The sequence below is a fragment of the Lithobates pipiens genome, unplaced genomic scaffold (genome assembly GCF_037356315.1).
Source record: "Lithobates pipiens isolate NorthernLeopardFrog02 unplaced genomic scaffold, aLitPip1_a1.2 Scaffold_69, whole genome shotgun sequence".
In the NCBI taxonomy this organism is placed as follows: Eukaryota; Metazoa; Chordata; class Amphibia; order Anura; family Ranidae; genus Lithobates; species Lithobates pipiens.
This window is the reverse complement of record NW_027507891.1, coordinates 1,072,049-1,095,416: the sequence shown is the minus strand read 5'-3', so window position 1 is coordinate 1,095,416 and position 23,368 is coordinate 1,072,049. Positions and strand designations below refer to the sequence as shown.

The window sequence follows — 23,368 nt, the reverse complement described above, 5'->3', positions numbered from 1 at the left end:
TTCCGAACAACAATACGACTCCAGTCCTACATGTGGCGGCTGCATTCACTTTCCTTTATTAGTTTTTTCCTGGTGACTCCGCCCTAAGGTGACAACGCCCAATCACTGAACTGCAACTTCCCTGCACAGCTCAACCGTCTACAGGATGACTGGACAGAACCTCAGGACTCTGCGCAAGAACCAATGCGGGTATCAGTGGGGTGGGGTGGGGGCATTAGAGGCAAGTATGCACTAAGCTGCCCCAGGCCGAAGCATTCACCTGCAACCTTTGACATCATGTGGGGGACACCAAAATGTAGGCACCCCAAACTGACATCATAGGTCAAGGTGATGACATCATAGCTCAAGGTGATGACATCATAGTTCCATAGGTCAAGGTGACAAAGAAAATGCTGACAAAAGAAGAGAGCAGGGGGAGCAAAGGGATAACCTCATCAGAGTTCTGCTGCTCCCTCACTGTCCAATCACAAGCCAGGGCTGGGGAGGTGACCAGGCGTAGATAAAAGTCCGGCCTGTGCCGGGACTGGACGATGGATTCTCTGCTGTCAATGTACAGATTAGGAAGTATTTCTGGTATGTAATGTAAAGCACTGAGTAAATTGCTGGCGCTATATAAATCCTGAATAATAATAATAATAATAATAATAATAAATAAGATTTATACATTTTCTTCTACCAAAAGAGCCGACCTGCTGGAAAATGTTTGTTTATCCTAATCGGGAGCCTTATCAGGGCCGGAGCCAGTGATCCATAAACCGCATCCCCAACATTCATGTAGGAAGCCTATAAGAGGAGTCACAAGACACTCTTCCTCTTTATACTGACATTGTTATATAAAAGCAATAATAATCTGATGATGGAATGACGTCATCGCGCATGGGTGCAGGGAAGGTGAAGCGGGACTTACCTTCGATGGTGGCTCTCTTGGGCAGGATGGTGATGGCGCCTTCAGCTACATCCTCCAAGTGGCTGATTGGGCCGTGTTTGGTCCCCCAGCTGTCCGATCCCACCCAGATGAAGTGCCCCACTTTGTCGGCTCTCTTCACTGCAGCCAAAACCTGTCTGGGGGAGATGAAGAAGAAATGTAACAGCCTCACACAAGGCGGACAATTCGCTCCCGGCACATTCATGGTGGACCTCCATCAGATATATCCTTCCTAAGCTGGCCATAGATGGACCGGCACCGGAGGTGACTGGAGGAATCCTCCCTGCTGCACTATTCTGCTCTGACACCAGGGGGCCTCGGAATACACGGATCAGCACTGCAAACAATTGGCTGCACACATTGAACACAAAGTTTCCAACATTCCCATTGAAGAGGATCTGATCACCGGACTGACTCCTCTCCCATGGAAACCGCCGATCCGATCACCGGACTGACTCCTCTCCCATGGGAACCGCCGATCCGATCACCGGACTGACTCCTCTCCCATGGGAACCGCCGATCCGATCACCGGACTGACTCCTCTCCCATGGGAACCGCCGATCCGATCACCGGACTGACTCCTCTCCCATGGGAACCGCCGATCCGATCACCGGACTGACTCCTCTCCCATGGGAACCGCCGATCCGATCACCGGACTGACTCCTCTCCCATGGGAACCGCCGATCCGATCACCGGACTGACTCCTCTCCCATGGGAACCGCCGATCCGATCACCGGACTGACTCCTCTCCCATGGGAACCGCCGATCCGATCACCGGACTGACTCCTCTCCCATGGGAACCGCCGATCCGATCACCGGACTGACTCCTCTCCCATGGGAACCGCCGATCCGATCACCGGACTGACTCCTCTCCCATGGGAACCGCCGATCCGATCACCGGACTGACTCCTCTCCCATGGGAACCGCCGATCCGATCACCGGACTGACTCCTCTCCCATGGGAACCGCCGATCCGATCACCGGACTGACTCCTCTCCCATGGGAACCGCCGATCCGATCACCGGACTGACTCCTCTCCCATGGGAACCGCCGATCCGATCACCGGACTGACTCCTCTCCCATGGGAACCGCCGATCCGATCACCGGACTGACTCCTCTCCCATGGGAACCGCCGATCCGATCACCGGACTGACTCCTCTCCCATGGGAACCGCCGATCCGATCACCGGACTGACTCCTCTCCCATGGGAACCGCCGATCCGATCACCGGACTGACTCCTCTCCCATGGGAACCGCCGATCCGATCACCGGACTGACTCCTCTCCCATGGGAACCGCCGATCCGATCACCGGACTGACTCCTCTCCCATGGGAACCGCCGATCCGATCACCGGACTGACTCCTCTCCCATGGGAACCGCCGATCCGATCACCGGACTGACTCCTCTCCCATGGGAACCGCCGATCCGATCACCGGACTGACTCCTATCCCATGGGAACCGCCGATCCGATCACCGGACTGACTCCTCTCCCATGGGAACCGCCGATCCGATCACCGGACTGACTCCTCTCCCATGGGAACCGCCGATCCGATCACCGGACTGACTCCTCTCCCATGGGAACCGCCGATCCGATCACCGGACTGACTCCTATCCCATGGGAACCGCCGATCCGATCACCGGACTGACTCCATTCCCATGGGAACCGCCGATCCGATCACCGGACTGACTCCTCTCCCATGGGAACCGCCGATCCGATCACCGGACTGACTCCTCTCCCATGGGAACCGCCGATCCGATCACCGGACTGACTCCTCTCCCATGGGAACCGCCGATCCGATCACCGGACTGACTCCTCTCCCATGGGAACCGCCGATCCGATCACCGGACTGACTCCTCTCCCATGGGAACCGCCGATCCGATCACCGGACTGACTCCTCTCCCATGGGAACCGCCGATCCGATCACCGGACTGACTCCTCTCCCATGGGAACCGCCGATCCGATCACCGGACTGACTCCTCTCCCATGGGAACCGCCGATCCGATCACCGGACTGACTCCTCTCCCATGGGAACCGCCGATCCGATCACCGGACTGACTCCTCTCCCATGGGAACCGCCGATCCGATCACCGGACTGACTCCTCTCCCATGGGAACCGCCGATCCGATCACCGGACTGACTCCTCTCCCATGGGAACCGCCGATCCGATCACCGGACTGACTCCTCTCCCATGGGAACCGCCGATCCGATCACCGGACTGACTCCTCTCCCATGGGAACCGCCGATCCGATCACCGGACTGACTCCTCTCCCATGGGAACCGCCGATCCGATCACCGGACTGACTCCTCTCCCATGGGAACCGCCGATCCGATCACCGGACTGACTCCTCTCCCATGGGAACCGCCGATCCGATCACCGGACTGACTCCTCTCCCATGGGAACCGCCGATCCGATCACCGGACTGACTCCTCTCCCATGGGAACCGCCGATCCGATCACCGGACTGACTCCTCTCCCATGGGAACCGCCGATCCGATCACCGGACTGACTCCTCTCCCATGGGAACCGCCGATCCGATCACCGGACTGACTCCTCTCCCATGGGAACCGCCGATCCGATCACCGGACTGACTCCTCTCCCATGGGAACCGCCGATCCGATCACCGGACTGACTCCTATCCCATGGGAACCGCCGATCCGATCACCGGACTGACTCCTCTCCCATGGGAACCGCCGATCCGATCACCGGACTGACTCCTCTCCCATGGGAACCGCCGATCCGATCACCGGACTGACTCCTATCCCATGGGAACCGCCGATCCGATCACCGGACTGACTCCTCTCCCATGGGAACCGCCGATCCGATCACCGGACTGACTCCATTCCCATGGGAACCGCCGATCCGATCACCGGACTGACTCCTCTCCCATGGGAACCGCCGATCCGATCACCGGACTGACTCCTCTCCCATGGGAACCGCCGATCCGATCACCGGACTGACTCCTCTCCCATGGGAACCGCCGATCCGATCACCGGACTGACTCCTCTCCCATGGGAACCGCCCTACATCGAAGTTTGGTGAGTCTCTGCTGCACTGGCCGAATGTCAATTCATCTATGGTCAGCTTTAGTACATGGCTGCTAAATAATGTGTCAGCGCCCCCCTTCCAGGTGTTTCTAACCTCACAGAGATCACAGGACTCCCCCTGACAATTCCTCTCCAGAAGAACGGCACCATATTTGTTCAGGTATCACCCAGGGTCACCATCTACTTCCTGGCCTGAGATGCAGAGATGACACAATGGTGTTCCTGACTAAGTTCATACATGTCTGATCACTGGGGGAGGGGAGACTGAGGAAATGACTCCTCCCCCTTCTACAAAATTACAATGTACAGTCTGATCACCGGGGGAGGGGAGACTGAGGAAATGACTCCTCCCCCTTCTACAAAGTTACAATGTACAGTCTGATCACTGGGGGAGGGGGGACTGAGGAAATGACTCCTCCCCCTTCTACAAAGTTACAATGTACAGTCTGATCACTGGGGGAGGGGGGACTGAGGAAATGACTCCTCCCCCTTCTACAAAGTTACAATGTACAGTCTGATCGCTGGGGGAGGGGAGACTGAGGAAATGACTCCTCCCCCTTCTACAAAGTTACAATGTACAGTCTGATCACTGGGGGAGGGGGGACTGAGGAAATGACTCCTCCCCCTTCTACAAAGTTACAATGTACAGTCTGATCACTGGGGGAGGGGGGACTGAGGAAATGACTCCTCCCCCTTCTACAAAGTTACAATGTACAGTCTGATCACTGGGGGACGGGAGACTGAGGAAATGACTCCTCCCCCTTCTACAAAGTTACAATGTACAGTCTGATCACTGGGGGAGGGGAGATTGAGGAAACGCTTCCTCCTGCCTGCAGCAGACTGATGACATAATCTCAGCCTGGGCGGAGTCACTGAGTCGCTGAGAAACTGCTTTTTAGTGAAGAAAAGGAGGAATTTACAAAAATCATCCTTGTCCAGCAGTAATGGGGCGGGTGTTGGGACGTCTTAAAGTGACAGGCACCATGAACTCGTTTAGTGTTTAGTTCCAGAACAATGGTGCTCTCCGTAGACCCAACGCCCCGGCTTAGTGGTTAGAGCTTCAGCCTTGGGGTCCGGGTTTAAATCCTAGCCGGGCGCTCTCTGCGTTAGACTTGAGTTTGGGCTTCTTCCAGAACTCCAATGACATCCTTGCAGGTAAACTGACCCCGATGTATGTGCACTATATTACCAAAAGTATTGGGACGCCACACGAACTTTAATGACCCCCCCAGTCTTAGTCCGGAGGGTTCAATATTGAGTTGGCCCTTTGCAGCTACAACAGCTTCACCTCTTCTGGGAAGGCCGTCCACAAGGTTTAGGAGGGTGTCTATGGGAATGTTTGACCATTCTTCCAGAAGAGCATTTGTGAGGTCAGGCACTGATGTTGGACAAGAAGGCCTGGCTCACAGTCTCCTCTCTAATTCATCCCAAAGGTGTTCTATGGGGTTGAGGTCAGGACTCTGTGCAGGCCAGTCAAGTTCCTCCACCCCAGACTCCCTCATTGCTCCAGACCTCATCCCATAGAACCCCTTTGGGGTGATATAGAAGCTCGGAGCGTGGCTGGAGAAGATCTGAGGAAGTGAGAATGGTTGATTTGTATGAAGGGAACGGGTGACACCCGATGTCATCTATACAAGTCCCTCTCTTTGTAATTTGCAGGAGACATTAGAAGGAGGCGAGTCAATACGCAGCGCTGAGTTTTAGCAGATGAAAGCTATTGAAGACCAAAGAGACTCGGAACAGACAGATAACAAAATAGCTGCTAATTGCACCTGTCCGCGGATTACTAATGACCGGCGTCTCCAGACACGGATCTGAGGACAGGGGAGTTCTGCCGAATCTGAAGAGTCATTTATTTCATGTTTACCTGAGAGGAACTTTTGAAAGGACTTTCACGTGTTTGCTGTTCCATATTTAATGTCTGTACTGTAGGCTCTATCTGACCTATTGAGATGATTGGCCTGAGAAGTGAATCTCAGATTCCTGAATATGAAAATGTCACAATCTGTCGGGGGATCTTCTCATCCGGCCTGGAAATCTCCCAAATGAAGATAATCATAATGTGCCGGGATAGGCGATTCCCACAGACTCCAGAAAGCCGTGGAAGACCTTCCCGAAGAGCAGTGGAGGCTTTCATGGGGGGCAAGTCTATAGGATAGCCATGGGATGCCCCTCATACTGGTAAGATGGCCTGGTGTCCACTAACCTCTGGCTATATAGCAAAGCAGGTGCAGGCAAACCAGCTATGGAGAAACTACAAATCCCAAAAGGTACTTCAAGAGTCTGACTAGTGTGACTCCCAGAGGCAGGGGCATGATGGGGGTTGTAGTTTCACCAAAACTGGAAGGTCAAGGTATCCTACCCCGCAATACAGTTTGTGGACACCAGACCATCAAACTTATTTAAGCTTGTTGGACATTCTATTGGAAAACCAAACCAAATTTGCCCCCCTCTCCTCATGGCCAACAATATGGATTTGCCCCCCTCTCCTCATGACCAATAATATGGATTTGCCCCTCTCCTCATGGCCAATAATATGGATTTGCCCCTCTCACCTCATGGTCATTAATATGGATTTGCCCCCCTCTCCTCATGACCAATAATATGGATTTGCCCCTCTCACCTCATGGTCATTAATATGGATTTGCCCCCCTCTCCTCATGGCCATTAATATGGATTTGCCCCCCTCTCCTCATGACCAATAATATGGATTTGCCCTCTCTCCTCACGGCCATTAATATGGATTTGCCCCCTCTCCTCATGGCCAATAATATGGATTTGCCCCCTTCTCCTCATGGCCAACAATATGGACTTGCCCCCCTCACCTCACGGCCAACAATATGGATTTGCCCCCCTCTCCTCACGGCCATTAATATGGATTTGCCCCCTCTCCTCATGGCCAATAATATGGATTTGCCCCCTTCTCCTCATGGTCATTAATATGGATTTGCCCCCCTCTCCTCATGACCAATAATATGGATTTGCCCCTCTCACCTCATGGTCATTAATATGGATTTGCCCCCCTCTCCTCATGGCCATTAATATGGATTTGCCCCCCTCTCCTCATGACCAATAATATGGATTTGCCCTCTCTCCTCACGGCCATTAATATGGATTTGCCCCCTCTCCTCATGGCCAATAATATGGATTTGCCCCCTTCTCCTCATGGCCAACAATATGGACTTGCCCCCCTCACCTCACGGCCAACAATATGGATTTGCCCCCCTCTCCTCACGGCCATTAATATGGATTTGCCCCCTCTCCTCATGGCCAATAATATGGATTTGCCCCCTTCTCCTCATGGCCAACAATATGGACTTGCCCCCCTCTCCTCATGACCAAAAATATGGATTTGCCCCTCTCACCTCATGGTCATTAATATGGATTTGCCCCCCTCTCCTCATGGCCATTAATATGGATTTGCCCCCCTCTCCTCATGACCAATAATATGGATTTGCCCTCTCTCCTCACGGCCATTAATATGGATTTGCCCCCTCTCCTCATGGCCAATAATATGGATTTGCCCCCTTCTCCTCATGGCCAACAATATGGACTTGCCCCCCTCACCTCACGGCCAACAATATGGATTTGCCCCCCTCTCCTCACGGCCATTAATATGGATTTGCCCCCTCTCCTCATGGCCAATAATATGGATTTGCCCCCTTCTCCTCATGGCCAACAATATGGACTTGCCCCCCTCTCCTCACGGCCAACAATATGGATTTGCCCCCCTCTCCTCATGGCCATTAATATGGATTTGCCCCCCTCACCTCATGGCCAATAATATGGATTTGTCCCCCTCTCCTCATGGCCATTAATATGGATTTGCCCCCCTCTCCTCATGGCCATTAATATGGATTTGCCCCCCTCTCCTCATGGCCAATAATATGGATTTGCCCCTCTCCTCATGGCCATTAATATGGATTTGCCCCCCTCTCCTCATGGCCATTAATATGGATTTGCCCCCCTCTCCTCATGGCCAACAATATGGATTTGCCCCCCTCACCTCATGGCCATTAATATGGATTTGCCCCCCTCACCTCATGGCCAACAATATGGATTTGCCCCCCTCACCTCATGGCCATTAATATGGATTTTCCCCCCTCACCTCATGGCCAACAATATGGATTTGCCCCCCTCTCCTCATGGCCATTAATATCAATTTGCCCCCCTCTCCTCATGGCCATTAATATAGATTTGCCCCCCTCTCCTCATGGCCATTAATATCAATTTGCCCCCCTCTCCTCATGGCCATTAATATAGATTTGCCCCCCTCTCCTCATGGCCATTAATATGGATTTGCCCCCCTCTCCTCATGGTTATTATTATGGAGCTGCCCCCCCCCCTAATGTCATAACAACCTCCACTCTTCTGGGTGGGCTTCCTGTGGAATTTCGGGTTGTGTTTGTGGGAATGTGTGCCCATTAGTGATACCCGCTACTGGATGGAGACGCCGTCTCTGTACTAATATGGTGGTGGTCTGTAGGGGGTGCTGTGCAGCATCCACAAGATTCTGGAGTCTCTGGAAACTATTCAGTGGCGGCTTTCTAGACAACTACCCCATTTATGGCGGCTTCCCCTCCTCAACATGACAGTGTCTCCTCCTTCCTCCTCATAGGCCAATTGGAATGTTTCTCCTTTTGGCCAATTGGGAATCGGGTCTCACGACCCACTCAGTGTAACAAAAATCAGTGTGACAAAAATCAGTGTGACAAAAATCAGTGTGACAAAAATCAGTGTGACAAAAATCAGTGTGACAAAAATCAGTGTGACAATAACAAATGTTCATTTTCTATTGTCACACAACTGAGTGGGCTCAAGGAGCAATGCTCTGCGCCCCCCCCCCCCTTCTTTTAAGCCAATTAGAGCCTCTGGCTCTAATCACATGCTTAAGAAAAAAAAACCCCATTGGAACCCCATGTGTCCGGTGCCCCTCATGTAGATTAGGGAGCCGGGCACATGGATGGGGGGGGGGGGTGACCTGCACCCCGTATGGACGGGTCACCACTGCTGCTGATATTGGATGAAATGACCCGGATCACATCCAGACGTGCAGAATGAAAATTTTTTAGTTTTTTCCCTTTAGATTCGTTTTTTACAGAAATTTGTTTGTTCAATTCGTTTCATTTGTGTTTGGAATTAATTTATTTGTTTTCTAATTTCCAAAAATAATAAAATAGAATAGAAAACAATATATATATATTTCTATTCTATTCCTTTATTTCTATTCTATTTTATTTTCTTAGAAATTTGGAAAATGATTCAAAAACTATTCAAATTTAAATTTCGTCCAAATTTTTTTTGTTATTTTGGATTAGTTTAAATCCGGTAATATTTTCATTTGGAAATTCAGATAAATCCGAATTTCCGAATAATGAAAATGTGAATTTTAATTCAGAATGAAATGAACTGCATATGTCCAATCAGATCAGCTTTCCAATTCATCCCAAAGGTGATCAGTAGGGATGAGGTCAGGTGATCAGTAGGGATGAGGTCAGGTGATCAGTAGAGATGAGGTCAGGTGATCGGTAGGGATGAGGTCAGGGGATCGGTAGAGATGAGGTCAGGTGATCGGTAGGGATGAGGTCAGGGGATCGGTAGGGATGAGGTCAGGTGATCAGTAGGGATGAGGTCAGGTGATCAGTAGGGATGAGGTCAGGTGATCAGTAGGGATGAGGTCAGGTGATCGGTAGGGATGAGGTCAGGTGATCGGTAGGGACGAGGTCAGGTGATCGGTAGGGATGAGGTCAGGGGATCGGTAGGGATGAGGTCAGGTGATCAGTAGGGATGAGGTCAGGTGATTAGTAGGGATGAGGTCAGGTGATTAGTAGGGATGAGGTCAGGTGATCGGTAGGGATGAGGTCAGGTGATCGGTAGGGATGAGGTCAGGTGATCGGTAGGGATGAGGTCAGGTGATTGGTAGGGATGAGGTCAGGTGATCGGTAGGGATGAGGTCAGGTGATCGGTAGGGATGAGGTCAGGTGATCGGTAGGGATGAGGTCAGGTGATCAGTAGGGATGAGGTCAGGTGATCGGTAGGGATGAGGTCAGGTGATCGGTAGGGATGAGGTCAGGTGATCGGTAGGGATGAGGTCAGGTGATCAGTAGGGATGAGGTCAGGTGATCAGTAGGGATGAGGTCAGGTGATCAGTAGGGATGAGGTCAGGTGATCGGTAGGGATGAGGTCAGGTGATCGGTAGGGATGAGGTCAGGTGATCAGTAGGGATGAGGTCAGGTGATCAGTAGGGATGAGGTCAGGTGATTGGTAGGGATGAGGTCAGGTGATCGGTAGGGATGAGGTCAGGTGATCAGTAGGGATGAGGTCAGGTGATTGGTAGGGATGAGGTCAGGTGATTGGTAGGGATGAGGTCAGGTGATCAGTAGGGATGAGGTCAGGGCTCTGTACAGAATCATTGAGTTCCTCCACACTGGTCATGTCTTTATAGAGATGACTTTGTTCGGGGGGAGAACAGAAAAGGGTCTTCACCAAACTGTTACACAAGGTTGGAGAAGTACAATTGCCCCCGGGGTCTTTGTATGATGGGGATTGCCCCGGTCTGAATGGATGGAGGGGGGTTCACACACCTTTGGCCACATCCTGTATTCAGTCCGGAACTATTGTAATATATTTAAGGCCAGAAGTGGTCATCCGGGTCCTGGCACCTTTACACAGCACATCCCGCCCTCTAACAAGCATGTGCCCAGTGAAGGAGGGACTTCTGATTGTTTTGGGTCAGAATGACAACCTATCCACAAATCAGGAGGGGGGGGGGAGGGGACTTGGAGGTGATGTTGCCACTATTTGTCCATTACCTGATGTCATTGTCATCAACGGCAAAGACCACCACAGCCCGGGCCTGGGGCGTCTCCAGCAGCTGCCGGACCAGCTTGTCGTAGTCGCTGGCTTTGCGGTCGTTGGGGATTTTCAGAGACTGGGCGATGCAGAGTCCTCCTGTAGGGGGAGCAAGAGAGGAGAGCCGGTCAGAGCCAATCACACACAGCCATTTCCATCTACACATTGACCACAAACATGGCGCTCCTTTCCCATCCCTACAAAGAATGGCCTAAAATCCTCCCAGAGGAAAGAACTGTCCATGTGGGCAGCGAGGCCAACTGTCATTTCCACCAATCCTTCAACAGTCACCTCCGAGATCAGCCCAGGATTTGGGCACCCAATGCCTCGACAAACCAGATATTACCTTGTAAAAGTAGTGGTGACATCATCACTGGGCTGTACAGAATCACCGCCTGGAGTATAAGAGGGGCTTTATGAAGGTAGCGGTGCCCCCCCCCCCGGGGGAAGAGGGGCTCTATAAAGGTAGCGGTGCCCCCCCCGGGGCAAGAGGGGCTCTATAAAGGTAGCGGTGCCCCCCCCGGGGCAAGAGGGGCTCTATAAAGGTAGCGGTGCCCCCCCCGGGGCAAGAGGGGCTCTATAAAGGTAGCGGTGCCCCCCCCGGGGCAAGAGGGGCTCTATAAAGGTAGCGGTGCCCCCCCCCCGGGGCAAGAGGGGCTCTATAAAGGTAGCGGTGCCCCCCCCAGGGCAAGAGGGGCTCTATAAAGGTAGCGGTGCCCCCCCCCCAGGGGCAAGAGGGGCTCTATAAAGGTAGCGGTGCCCCCCCCCAGGGGCAAGAGGGGCTCTATAAAGGTAGTGGTGCCCCCCCCCATAGGGGCTGCTGAGCGTTGTGGTCCACCTGTCACACCGCCACGCCCGGAATTCACTTCCCAAACACCTCGGAGACAGTGAAGAGTCCATGTGATGGTTTTGGTGTCTTATTGAGGGGTTTGGATGGGATGGAGATGAACGGGGGGCTCTGTAGGGACAGAACACTCTTTGCACAGAACCCGTCTCCGGACTCCTCCTGCACAGCACCGGATTTCAGGTACAGAGAGAACACGGCGAGGCCTCGCTCAGGTCCCTTTCTTCAGGTCCTGCCACCCCTCCTGGCTGCAGCTGCCCAACTCCACTGCCCATGACATCACAGTCCTTACCACCGGCTCTGCACCCATCCCAGACTGCACACTCCAGTCCTCCCAATACTCCCAGTCCTATCAATCCTCCCACTCCTCCCAGTCCTCCCACTCCTCCCAGTTCTCCCAATCCTCCCAGTCCTCCCACTCCTCCCAGTCCTCCCACTCCTCCCAGTTCTCCCACTCCCCCCAATCCTCCCACTCCTCCCAGTCCTCCCAGTCCTCCCAATCCTCCCAGTCCTCCCAATACTCCCAGTCCTATCAATCCTCCCACTCCTCCCACTCCTCCCAGTCCTCCCAGTCCTCCCAGGCGTGCCTCCCCAGTACGGTCGCCACCTTTTCTCCAAGCCAAACCCGAACACTTTAGCAGCGCAGGGCAATTTTTTTTCCGGTAGTAGACACTATAGGATAAGAAAAGACCCCGGAGACACCTTTGGGTGGCCCAAGAAAAGTAGCAATGCGGCGCACATTGCGGTGGCAAACAGTGGGTGTGGCCAAAATGCTCTTGGTGACATCAACGCCCCGCCTCCCAGTGATGGCGAAGCTTCCACCTGACAGCCACTCGCAGCTCAGATTTGTATATTTCTCCTGTATAGAGGAGAGTATAGAGGAGAGTATAGAGGAGAGTATAGAGGAGAGTATAGAGGAGAGTATTTCTCCCATATAGAGGAGAGTATTTCTCCCGTATAGAGGAGAGTATTTCTCCCCATATAGAGGAGAGTATAGAGGAGAGTATTTCTCCCATATAGAGGAGAGTATTTCTCCCATATAGAGGAGAGTATTTCTCCCATATAGAGGAGAGTATAGAGGAGAGTATTTCTCCCATATAGAGGAGAGTATAGAGGAGAGTATTTCTCCCATATAGAGGAGAGTATAGAGGAGAGTATTTCTCCCATATAGAGGAGAGTATAGAGGAGAGTATTTCTCCCATATAGAGGAGAGTATTTCTCCCATATAGAGGAGAGTATAGAGGAGAGTATTTCTCCCGTATAGAGGAGAGTATTTCTCCCGTATAGAGGAGAGTATAGAGGAGAGTATTTCTCCCGTATAGAGGAGAGTATTTCTCCCGTATAGAGGAGAGTATAGAGGAGAGTATTTCTCCCGTATAGAGGAGAGTATTTCTCCCGTATAGAGGAGAGTATGTCTCCCATGGTGGAGGAGAAGGACCTTCCATCCCATGAATAGTGTCGGACTCTGGATATCTTCAGGTGTCTCCGTCGCCTCGTATGATTCGATGTCTCGGTGTGTGTGATGTAATCGTTTCCTCTGTCGGTTTTATGGCGGCACGTCGTCAATGTGATGCGTTTTTAGGGTCTGTCGTTTTTAGTAATATTTACTCTTTCCGGGAGTTTTTCTCGCTGATTCTGCGTCTGGCACATATTCCTGTAGATACGAGAGGCGGATCGAATAATGTAAAGCCGGATCCCGGCGCTCGCCGCACATTTTTATGAACTCGCATTAAACCCCCGAGGGGACCGCAGAGAATTTAATGCGATTTAATTAAAGTTTATGCGTTAACGTTTATGAAGAGCGTTTCTGCTGCCTTTACTTTGTTTTAGGAGCCTTGAACCTGAGAAAAGTCGTTTTCCGAGGATTATGGGAGCCAAAATCCGGTGTCTTCCGTCATAATACACCGCCAAAAAATAAATTCTTTATACCCATAAAAGGCCGTTCACTTTGCGGCATTGCCGAGAGAGAGGTTGGAAGAGCCCCACCCGAAACTTCACATTTCCCACTTTTTGTGGCCTGATCCCACTGAAGGTACAAGACTTACACCCTATGAAACATGGCGCACAGCTTGTAAGGAACTACCCTATGGAGTCCCTGCGAGGACTCCAACTTGCCGTGTAAGACCAATGTATGTATGTTTGGTTGTGTATGTTATGTTTTGTTCAAATCAATAAAAAGATGTTTAAAAAAAAAACATGGCCACAGAACATGACCACTTTCATAGATGAGGACCACAGCATGTGACCACTTTCATAGATGAGGACCACAGCACATGACCACTTTCATAGATGAGGACCACAGAACATGGCCACTTTCATAGATGAGGACCACAGAACATGGTCACTTTCATAGATGAGGGCCACAGAACATGGTTGCTCCCATAGCTGAGGACCACAGCACATGACCACTTTCATAGATGAGGGCCACAGAACATGGCCACTTTCATAGATGAGGACCCCAGAACATGACCACTTTCATAAATGATGTCCACAGCACATGACCACTTTCATAGATGAGGACCACAGAACATGACCACTTTCATAGATGAGGGCCACAGAACATGGCCACTTTCATAGATGAGGACCACAGAACATGACCACTTTCATAAATGATGTCCACAGCACATGACCACTTTCATAGATGAGGACCACAGAACATGACCACTTTCATAGATGAGGACCACAGAACATGACCACTTTCATAGATGAGGGCCACAGAACATGACCACTTTCATAGATGAGGGCCACAGAAAATGGTCACTTTCATAGATGAGGACCACAGAACATGGTCACTTTCATAGATGAGGACCACAGAACATGGTCACTTTCATAGATGAGGGCCACAGAACATGGTCACTTTCATAGATGAGGGCCACAGAACATGGCCACTTTCATAGATGAGGGCCACAGAACATGGCCACTTTCATAGATGAGGGCCACAGAACATGACCACTTTCATAGATGAGGACCACAGAACATGACCACTTTCATAGATGAGGGCCACAGAACATGACCACTTTCATAGATGAGGGCCACAGAACATGGTCACTTTCATAGATGAGGACCACAGAACATGGTCACTTTCATAGATGAGGGCCACAGAACATGGTCACTTTCATAGATGAGGGCCACAGAACATGGCCACTTTCATAGATGAGGGCCACAGAACATGGCCACTTTCATAGATGAGGGCCACAGAACATGACCTCTTTCATAGATGAGGGCCACAGAACATGGTCACTTTCATAGATGAGGATCACAGAACATGACCACTTTCATAGATGAGGACCACAGAACATGACCACTTTCATAGATGAGGACCCCAGAACATGGTCACTTTCATAGATGAGGGCCACAGAACATGACCACTTTCATAGATGAGGACCACAGCACATGACCACTTTCATAGATGAGGGCCACAGAACATGACCACTTTCATAGATGAGGGCCACAGAACATGACCACTTTCATAGATGAGGACCACAGAACATGACCACTTTCATAGATGAGGGCCACAGAACATGACCACTTTCATAGATGAGGGCCACAGCACATGACCACTTTCATAGATGAGGACCACAGCACATGGTCACTTTCATAGATGAGGGCCACAGAACATGACCACTTTCATAGATGAGGGCCACAGAACATGGTCACTTTCATAGATGAGGGCCACAGAACATGACCACTTTCATAGATGAGGGCCACAGAACATGGTCACTTTCATAGATGAGGGCCACAGAACATGGCCACTTTCATAGATGAGGGCCACAGAACATGACCACTTTCATAGATGAGGACCACAGAACATGACCACTTTCATAGATGAGGACCACAGAACATGACCACTTTCATAGATGAGGACCCCAGAACATGACCTGTTTTAGGATCCTCCAGTCTCCATTGCGTCACCTTCTCTCCGCGGCCCCACGCCGCTCGTTTCATTCCCAATCAAATCATTGGCTGCTACATTAATTCACTTGCTGGATCTGCTTAGTTGCTTCCCCCGTCCGGTCTAATTGGATTATTAATTAAGTGAAATGGAGACAAATTCTTTTTTTCCCCCGATTTGGCAGCAGAGAATTCCTGCGTTTTTTGTGGGGTTGGATTGTGTCGGGGGAGGGGCAGAGGATTCTGTGTCTATTGAACTGATCAGCCTAATGTGTTCCATTCAAAGTACATTCGTTTATTCCTCTTTCATTATAAGCCGATTGTTCTCTGGCGCTCAATAGATTTTGTAAAGTTCTCTTCTCATTCTCAAATGCAGTGGAACTAATTTATCAAAAGTTGGTAAGCGGAGCGTGAATGGCGCCCTGACCGTCTGCAGATGATAAAGAGGAACTCCGCCTGTGACTGACGGATCTGAGAGGAGCCGCACAGCAGACGTGTCGGAGGTTCCCGGGATTATCGATCGCTGCATTCAATGCTCAGACCTTATCTGTCAAGTGGATTCCAACCCTCCGACTGTTGGCCCCGCCTACAAGGAGCCTGCTGGATGCACAGGTGACACGCCCCTGAGGAACTGAAGCTCTCTGCCTGTGGTATGGTGTGGACTGGAGAGGATCTGCCCGTCCTTCATCTCATCTCCACACAGACACTTTCCTGGGTTAGGAAGGTCCTAACCTTATTGGCCAGAGCCGTGCTCCTTCCCAGCCCCCCCCCTCCCCCGATGGAACCAACATGAATGAGTGCCCAAGGTGAGCAACTGGGTCAGCAATACAGCCAAGCAACCGGCATTTTTCAACAATAGTGAAAGCCACCAATTTCTACAAGTAAAACAGACTCCGCAATGTACAGTCTGATCACTGGGGGAGGGGAGACTGGGGAAATTCTTCCTCCTGTCTGCAGCAGACTGATGACATCATGATAGGGATGTATTGATTGGTGAAGTGAGTGACGGGTCCTCTTTAGTGGGTGTGTCTTATATAACACCAGCTCTGCGTTGTGGGCGGAGCTCCCAGCGTCTCCCTCGTGTTTCCTCGGCTCCACTCCATCCTCCAATCTCTATTTTTATATCAGAGACGTTTTGTTTTCCAGGCTTCTAATGCAAATTTCTTCCTCGCTCCCCAACAATGGGGAATAGGGGGGCTCACTGACAATGGGGAATAGGGGGGCTCCCCAACAATGGGGAATAGGGGGGCTCACTGACAATGGGGAATAGGGGGCTCACTGACAATGGGGAATGGGGGGGGCTCAGTGACAATGGGGAATTGGGGGGTTCACTGATAAAGGTGAATAGGGGGGCTCACTGACAATGCGTACGCCCATCTCCTCCTGGTACGCCCGTCTCCTCCCGGTACACCCGTCTCCTCCCGGTACGTCCGTCTCCTCCCGGTACACCCGTCTCCTCCCGGTACGTCCGTCTCCTCCGGGTACGCCCGTCTCCTCCCGGTACACCCGTCTCCTCCCGGTACACCCGTCTCCTCCCGGTACGCCCGTCTCCTCCCGGTACGTCCGTCTCCTCCCGGTACGCTTGTCTCCTCCCACACTCGATTATATCGTCTCCTGTCTACAATCTATGTGAGATAGGGCCCATAGAGTGTAAGCTCCTCGGGGGCAGGGACTGATGTGTATATAGTTGGCGCTATGCCTGTGGTATATATTATATATCTGCAGTCAGGAGATATTGTGACGCTCCGATGTGAGGCGACGATTAGCTTGTAGAAAATGTTATTTTATTCTTCTCTCTCCGGGAGCGGCGGGCGGCGAGGAGCCGTTGACCTCCTAAATAAATGAAAGAACATGGAGTTTGCGGCCTTTGTTGATAAGTGCCATTAGCTGGCAGGGGAAGCTCAGCTGTTTAATAAGAAGGAGCGAGCGGCGATGGGGGGAGGGGGGTAGGAGTGCGTCTGCTGTGCGCGCCTGTCAGCGCGGTGACAGATCAGGAGCAGGTAGGTAAAAATAGGCCGGCGTGATTTCCCACCTTCTCACCGCTCGGAGAGGAGGAGACAAATTTCATTTCGGCTTTTATTCCAGCTAAGGAGGTTTAAATTAGATCAGGTGTCATAATCTCATCCCACGTTCAGCAGATGCCTCCTGATGCTGAGAGTCTCGTGATTCAGCGATGTATTCTGAGCATGGAGGCTGAGGAGGACGGGATTCATAAAGATGTGATACGGGGGGGGGGGGGGGGGCTCTGCAATCAGCCCCCCAGGACCAGCAGAACAAACCACTTCCCTACATGGAATTCCTCATCTTCTGGGTCTTTGCTGAACATAAATTGGGGCCATTCCTTCCATGAGATGCTGGAGAATAATCCTCGTGTCTCCTGGTGCCCCCGTGGTGCCCCCGTGGTGCCCCCGTGGTGCCCCCGTGGTTGGGTATCTACTGGAAATGTGCATTCTGGGGTCTCCACAGCTGACACATCGATCGCCAAGAGATCCCGTTTTCATTTGTGAATAAAATTGATATTATTGCAAAAAGAATAGAGGGGCAGAAATGTCAAGAGCACCAAAGGTTGGCAGAAATGGCCCCGGGAGCTGAGAACTGCGGATAGGCAAAGGGATTTTGCCAAAATAGGTTATTACCAAAACTTCATCAACATGACCAAGAACTATGGCATGTGGACAGCTGGGTGCAAAATTGTGGCACAGCGACCAATCGCTTCATAATCTCTGTTATTCACCAAAGCCATGTGATCACCAGGTCAGCACACGTGTTTGTCACGCGACTTTGTTGATTAATAAAGTGTTACGCCGCGGACACACGATAGGAAATTCCGCCAGCAAAAGTCAGATGAGAGGTTTTGGTTGGAAAATGCGCCCGTGTGTGCGCTCCATCGGACTTTTGCTGGCAGAATTCCCCGCAGCAAAAGACTGAGAGCGGGTTCTCTATTTTTCGGTCGGAAAAAGTTCCTATCCGAAAATACATTAGTCAGTATGCAATTTGGACACGCAAAAAAATCACGCATGATCGGAACCAATTCGACGCATGCTCGGAAGCATTGAACTTCATTTTCTCGGCTCGTCGTGGTGCTGTACGTCACCGCGTTCTTGACAGTCAAAAGTTCAGAGAACGTTTATGTGACCTGTGTGTAAGCAAGCCAAGCTTGAGCGGAATTCCACCAGAAAAACCATCCAAGTTTTTTCTGATCGTGTGAACGCGGCATTAGAGTGAAGCCCCATACACACTATCAGATTTTCTACTGAGTTTTTCCTTCAGATTTACCAAATCCGTGTAGTGAAGGGCCGGCCTGACTGCACACACATTGAAACCTCTAAGGTGTGACCTCATATTATACGGTTTTGGTAAATCTGAAGGAAAAAATCAGCAGAAAATCTGATAGTGTGTATCGGGCTTTAGCCTCAGTGTTCTGCCCCGTACACACAATCGCTCATTCCGACAACAAAATCCATGGGATTTTTTTCTGACGGATGTTGGCTCAAACAAAATGAAGTTCAATGCTTCTGAGCATGCGTCAAATTGTTTCCGAGCATCCGTTGAATTGTTTCCGAGCATGCATAGGAATTTTGCACGTCGGAATTGATACAGACGATCGGAATTTCCAATCAGAACTTTTTCTGACCAAAAAATTGAGAACCTGCTATCAATCTTTTGCTGGCGGGAATTCCACCAGCAAAAGTCCGAAGGAGCCTACACACGGTCGGAATTTCCGATCAAAATCTCTCATCGGACTTTTGCTGGCGGAATTTCCGATCATGCATATGGGGCATTAGGGTTAGTGTTAGTTTTAGCCTTACGGTTAATTTTAGGGTTAATGTTTGGCTTAGTTTTACTGTTAGCCTAAGGGTTAGAGTTGGGGTTAGAGTTTGGATTAGAGTTGGGGTTAGAGTTGGGGTTAGAGTTGGGATTACAGTTGGGGTTAGAGTTGGGGTTAGAGATGGGGTTAGAGTTGGGGATAGAGTTGGGATTAGAGCTGAGGTTAGAGTTGGGGTTAGAATTGGGGTTAGAGATGGGGTTAGAGATGGGGTTAGAGTTGGGGTTAGAGTTGGGGTTAGAGTTGGGGTTAGAGATGGGATTAGAGTTGGGGTTAGAGATGGGATTAGAGTTGGGGTTAGAGATGGGGTTAGAGATGGAGTTAGAGTTGGGGTTAGATTTGGGGTTAGAGATGGGGTTAGTGTTGGGGTTAGAGTTGGGGTTAGAGTTGGGGTTAGAGTTGGGATTAGAGTTGGGATTAGAGCTGAGGTTAGAGTTGGGGTTAGAATTGGGGTTAGAGATGGGGTTAGAGATGGGGTTAGAGTTGGGGTTAGAGTTGGGGTTAGAGATGGGATTAGAGTTGGGGTTAGAGATGGGATTAGAGTTGGGGTTAGAGTTGGGGTTAGAGATGGAGTTAGAGTTGGGGTTAGATTTGGGGTTAGAGATGGGGTTAGTGTTGGGGTTAGAGTTGGGGTTAGAGATGGGATTAGAGTTTGGGTTAGAGTTGGGGTTAGCGTTGGGGTTAGAGTTGGGGTTAGAAATGGGATTAGAGTTGGGATTAGCGTTGGGGTTAGAGATGGGATTAGAGTTTGGGTTAGAGTTGGGGTTAGGGTTAGAGTTAGGGTTAGGGTTAGAGTTAGAGTTAGAGTTAGGGTTAGGGTTAGAGTTAGGGTTAGAGTTAGGGTTAGCGTTAGGGTTAGAGTTAGGGTTAGGGTTAGAGTTAGGGTTAGCGTTAGGGTTAGAGTTAGGGTTAGAGTTAGGGTTAGCGTTAGGGTTAGAGTTAGGGTTAGGGTTAGAGTTAGGGTTAGCGTTAGGGTTAGAGTTAGGGTTAGGGTTAGATTTAGGGTTACAGTTAGGGTTAGATTTAGAGTTAGGGTTAGAGTTAGGGTTAGATTTAGGGTTAGAGTTAGGGTTAGGGTTAGATTTAGGGTTAGAGTTAGGGTTATTGTTAGAGTTAGGGTTAGGGTTAGTTTTAGGGTTAGAGTTAGGGTTAGGGTTAGAGTTAGGGTTAGAGTTAGAGTTAGGGTTAGGGTTAGAGTTAGGGTTAGAGTTAGGGTTAGCGTTAGGGTTAGGGTTAGATTTAGGGTTAGAGTTAGGGTTAGGGTTAGAGTTAGGGTTAGATTTAGGGTTAGGGTTAGAGTTAGGGTTAGATTTAGGGTTAGAGTTAGGGTTAGGGTTAGAGTTAGGGTTAGAGTTAGGGTTAGAGTTAGGGTTAGGGTTAGGGTTAGAGTTAGGGTTAGAGTTAGGGTTAGGGTTAGAGTTAGGGTTAGCACTGGCGTTTTTCTCATCCTGTTGTCAGCTTTAAGGAGGACTATGATAATTTTTTATCTCAAGAACTGATCCGGGACCTTTAGTTAGTTTAGCTCGAGCTTCTTTAGTTCGGCGCTTGTGTTTCCTTAGAAGTCTTTGCACCCTAAAATTCCACCAACACAACTTTATTCCCTTTTTTCACGTGAACTTCAACGAATTTTTATTTGGTGAAATTTAATCAAAATGAAAAGACTTGCCTCAGCAAAACCTTTAAATTTCTCTGCTGGAACGTATAGGAGGGAAAGGTGAGCCCCGGGGGGGTCACTGAGAGTTGTACAAATCTCAGAGCTCTACAAGTCCCTCCGACTCCAATGGCTGATATGTTCCTATTGGGTGATCCTTTAACATGGTTTCCTGAAGGCTTGGCTGAGTCTTTATGTTTAGTGAATGAATAGAGAGGAGGAAAGATGTCTTCCCACCCCTTCTTATCTGGGTGAAGGACGAGGGCAACTAGAAAGGGTAATAAACCTCTGCCTTAGATCGTTCCCAGCAAGCAGAATTGTCATCTACTAAAAGCTGAAGAAATGAACCACAAACCTTGATCCACATTTGCAGTGAATACAGGAAACCCCCATGTCATCTGTTGTTGCCCCCACGAGTCTGACCTGAATGTTCACAGTTCACCGAATGGGAGAACTAAATGGCCAGATTTGGGAAGTCCCCCCCTCCCCCACCTGAACCTCCAACTGCCGCGGCCAAAAGTCATTCATCCAGTTGCGGTATTATTAGGACCACTCATAGAGCTTCTGCCCACCCACTGGTCTGTTTTTCATTGTAAACAAGCTGGTGGGCATCTTGGATGATGTCATTGACTAAGTACTGACATCATCATATTCGGCCAATCAGGTCCTCCAGGTTGGATGTTCACATTCCAGCAGTGCTAATGAGAGCAGGAGATGAGCATCGTGCCTGATTTCATGTGGTCATGACCGTGTGTGTGTGGTCAATGATGTCACCCAAGATACCCCAGCCATATTGATTGTCAATGCGTTGGTATTTGTCCCCCAGGGCATTGCTCACCTACCGTTGCTCTTTTTTTTCCCAAAACCTTACAAATTGGCCATGAAAAAGTCCAGAAATAATAACATGATTTGGCTCTGATAGAATTCAGTTGGGTTGGGCGCTATGTTCGGGATTTGCCAATCACGTGTTGGGTGAACGTCCAGCGAACGAAACCTTTCTGCCTCCATTCATCACTAGTTTCAATGTTCGGAGACGTTGAGGGAAGACATTATTCCACAGTCACTCTACAGTATATGGTGGGATCACTCCAGGGTCACATGGCTATGGGATTGGTGGGATCTTTAGCCCCGGTGTGCATCTACCTTCAGCTCTCTCTCTTTGTCAATACAATCATTCATGAATGAGCTGGGACTATAAAGCTCTCCATCCTCCATCCGCCTGACAACATGGAGCCGGGCTCTGAAGGCATCTTCAGAATTTATCAGAGCCATAAAGGCCTTCCTGGCTGTTTTTACATGTTAATTCTCGGCGCTGTCAGGACGAGTTACAATGAGAAAACAGACAAATTGCCTTGACTTCCCGGGCAGAATTGGGCCCAGTATGAGCTATTTGCCTATTAACCGCAAATGACTGCCTCATAATTGGTTGCTCTCCCATCTCCGGGCTGTAACAGTATACAGTAATGTCATTTGGACAGGTTTTATTAAGTAATTTTGTTTTCAAGTGTGCGGAAAGAGCTGTAAACGTGCGGTGGGGGAATGAGCGCTGTAGGTGCTGAGAGCGCCCAATGAGAGGCGCCGTATTTTACCTTTATTTGGTAAATCTGTGTTGTACGTTTTATTAGACTTATGTATCACTCTCCGCGCTGCCGTCATTTTTAGTGTCTGCGCCCTAAAAACGACACACACCCCATAAAACGTTACTGATGTCCACGGTGTACGCCATTCACAGGGGGGGCTGCCGGAAGACGAATGCCGACCATGAAGAATGCCGACCATGAAGAATGACGCCCATGAAGAATGACGGCCACGAAGAATTACGGCCATGAAGAATGACGGCCATGAAGAATGACGACCACGAAGAATTACGGCCATGAAGAATGACGGCCATGAAGAATGACGACCACGAAGAATGACGACCAAGAAGAATGACGGCCATGAAGAATGACGCCCATGAAGAATGACGACCACGAAGAATGACGACCATGAAGAATGACGACCACGAAGAATGACGCCCATGAAGAATGACGACCACGAAGAATGACGACCATGAAGAATGACGACCACGAAGAATGACGACCATGAAGAATGACGACCACGAAGAATGACGACCACGAAGAATGACGACCATGAAGAATGACGACCATGAAGAATGACGACCACGAAGAATGACGACCATGAAGAATGACGACCATGAAGAATGACGACCACGAAGAATGACGGCCACGAATAATGACGGCCACGAATAATGACGACCACGAAGAATGACGACCAAGAAGAATGACGACCAAGAATGACGACCATGAAGAATGACGACCACGAAGAATGACGACCAC

At 50.2% G+C, this 23,368-nt stretch overlaps 1 protein-coding gene across 1 annotated transcript in view; it reads right to left on the bottom strand.

Moving 5' to 3' along the window:
- Nucleotides 1-23,368, bottom strand: part of GRM7 (glutamate metabotropic receptor 7) — a 453,740-nt gene that overhangs the window by 169,883 nt on the left and 260,489 nt on the right. The window contains 2 exon segments of the mRNA XM_077467955.1: nt 908-1,062; nt 10,781-10,919. Of these exon segments, the coding sequence (XP_077324081.1) occupies nt 908-1,062; nt 10,781-10,919 (294 nt within the window).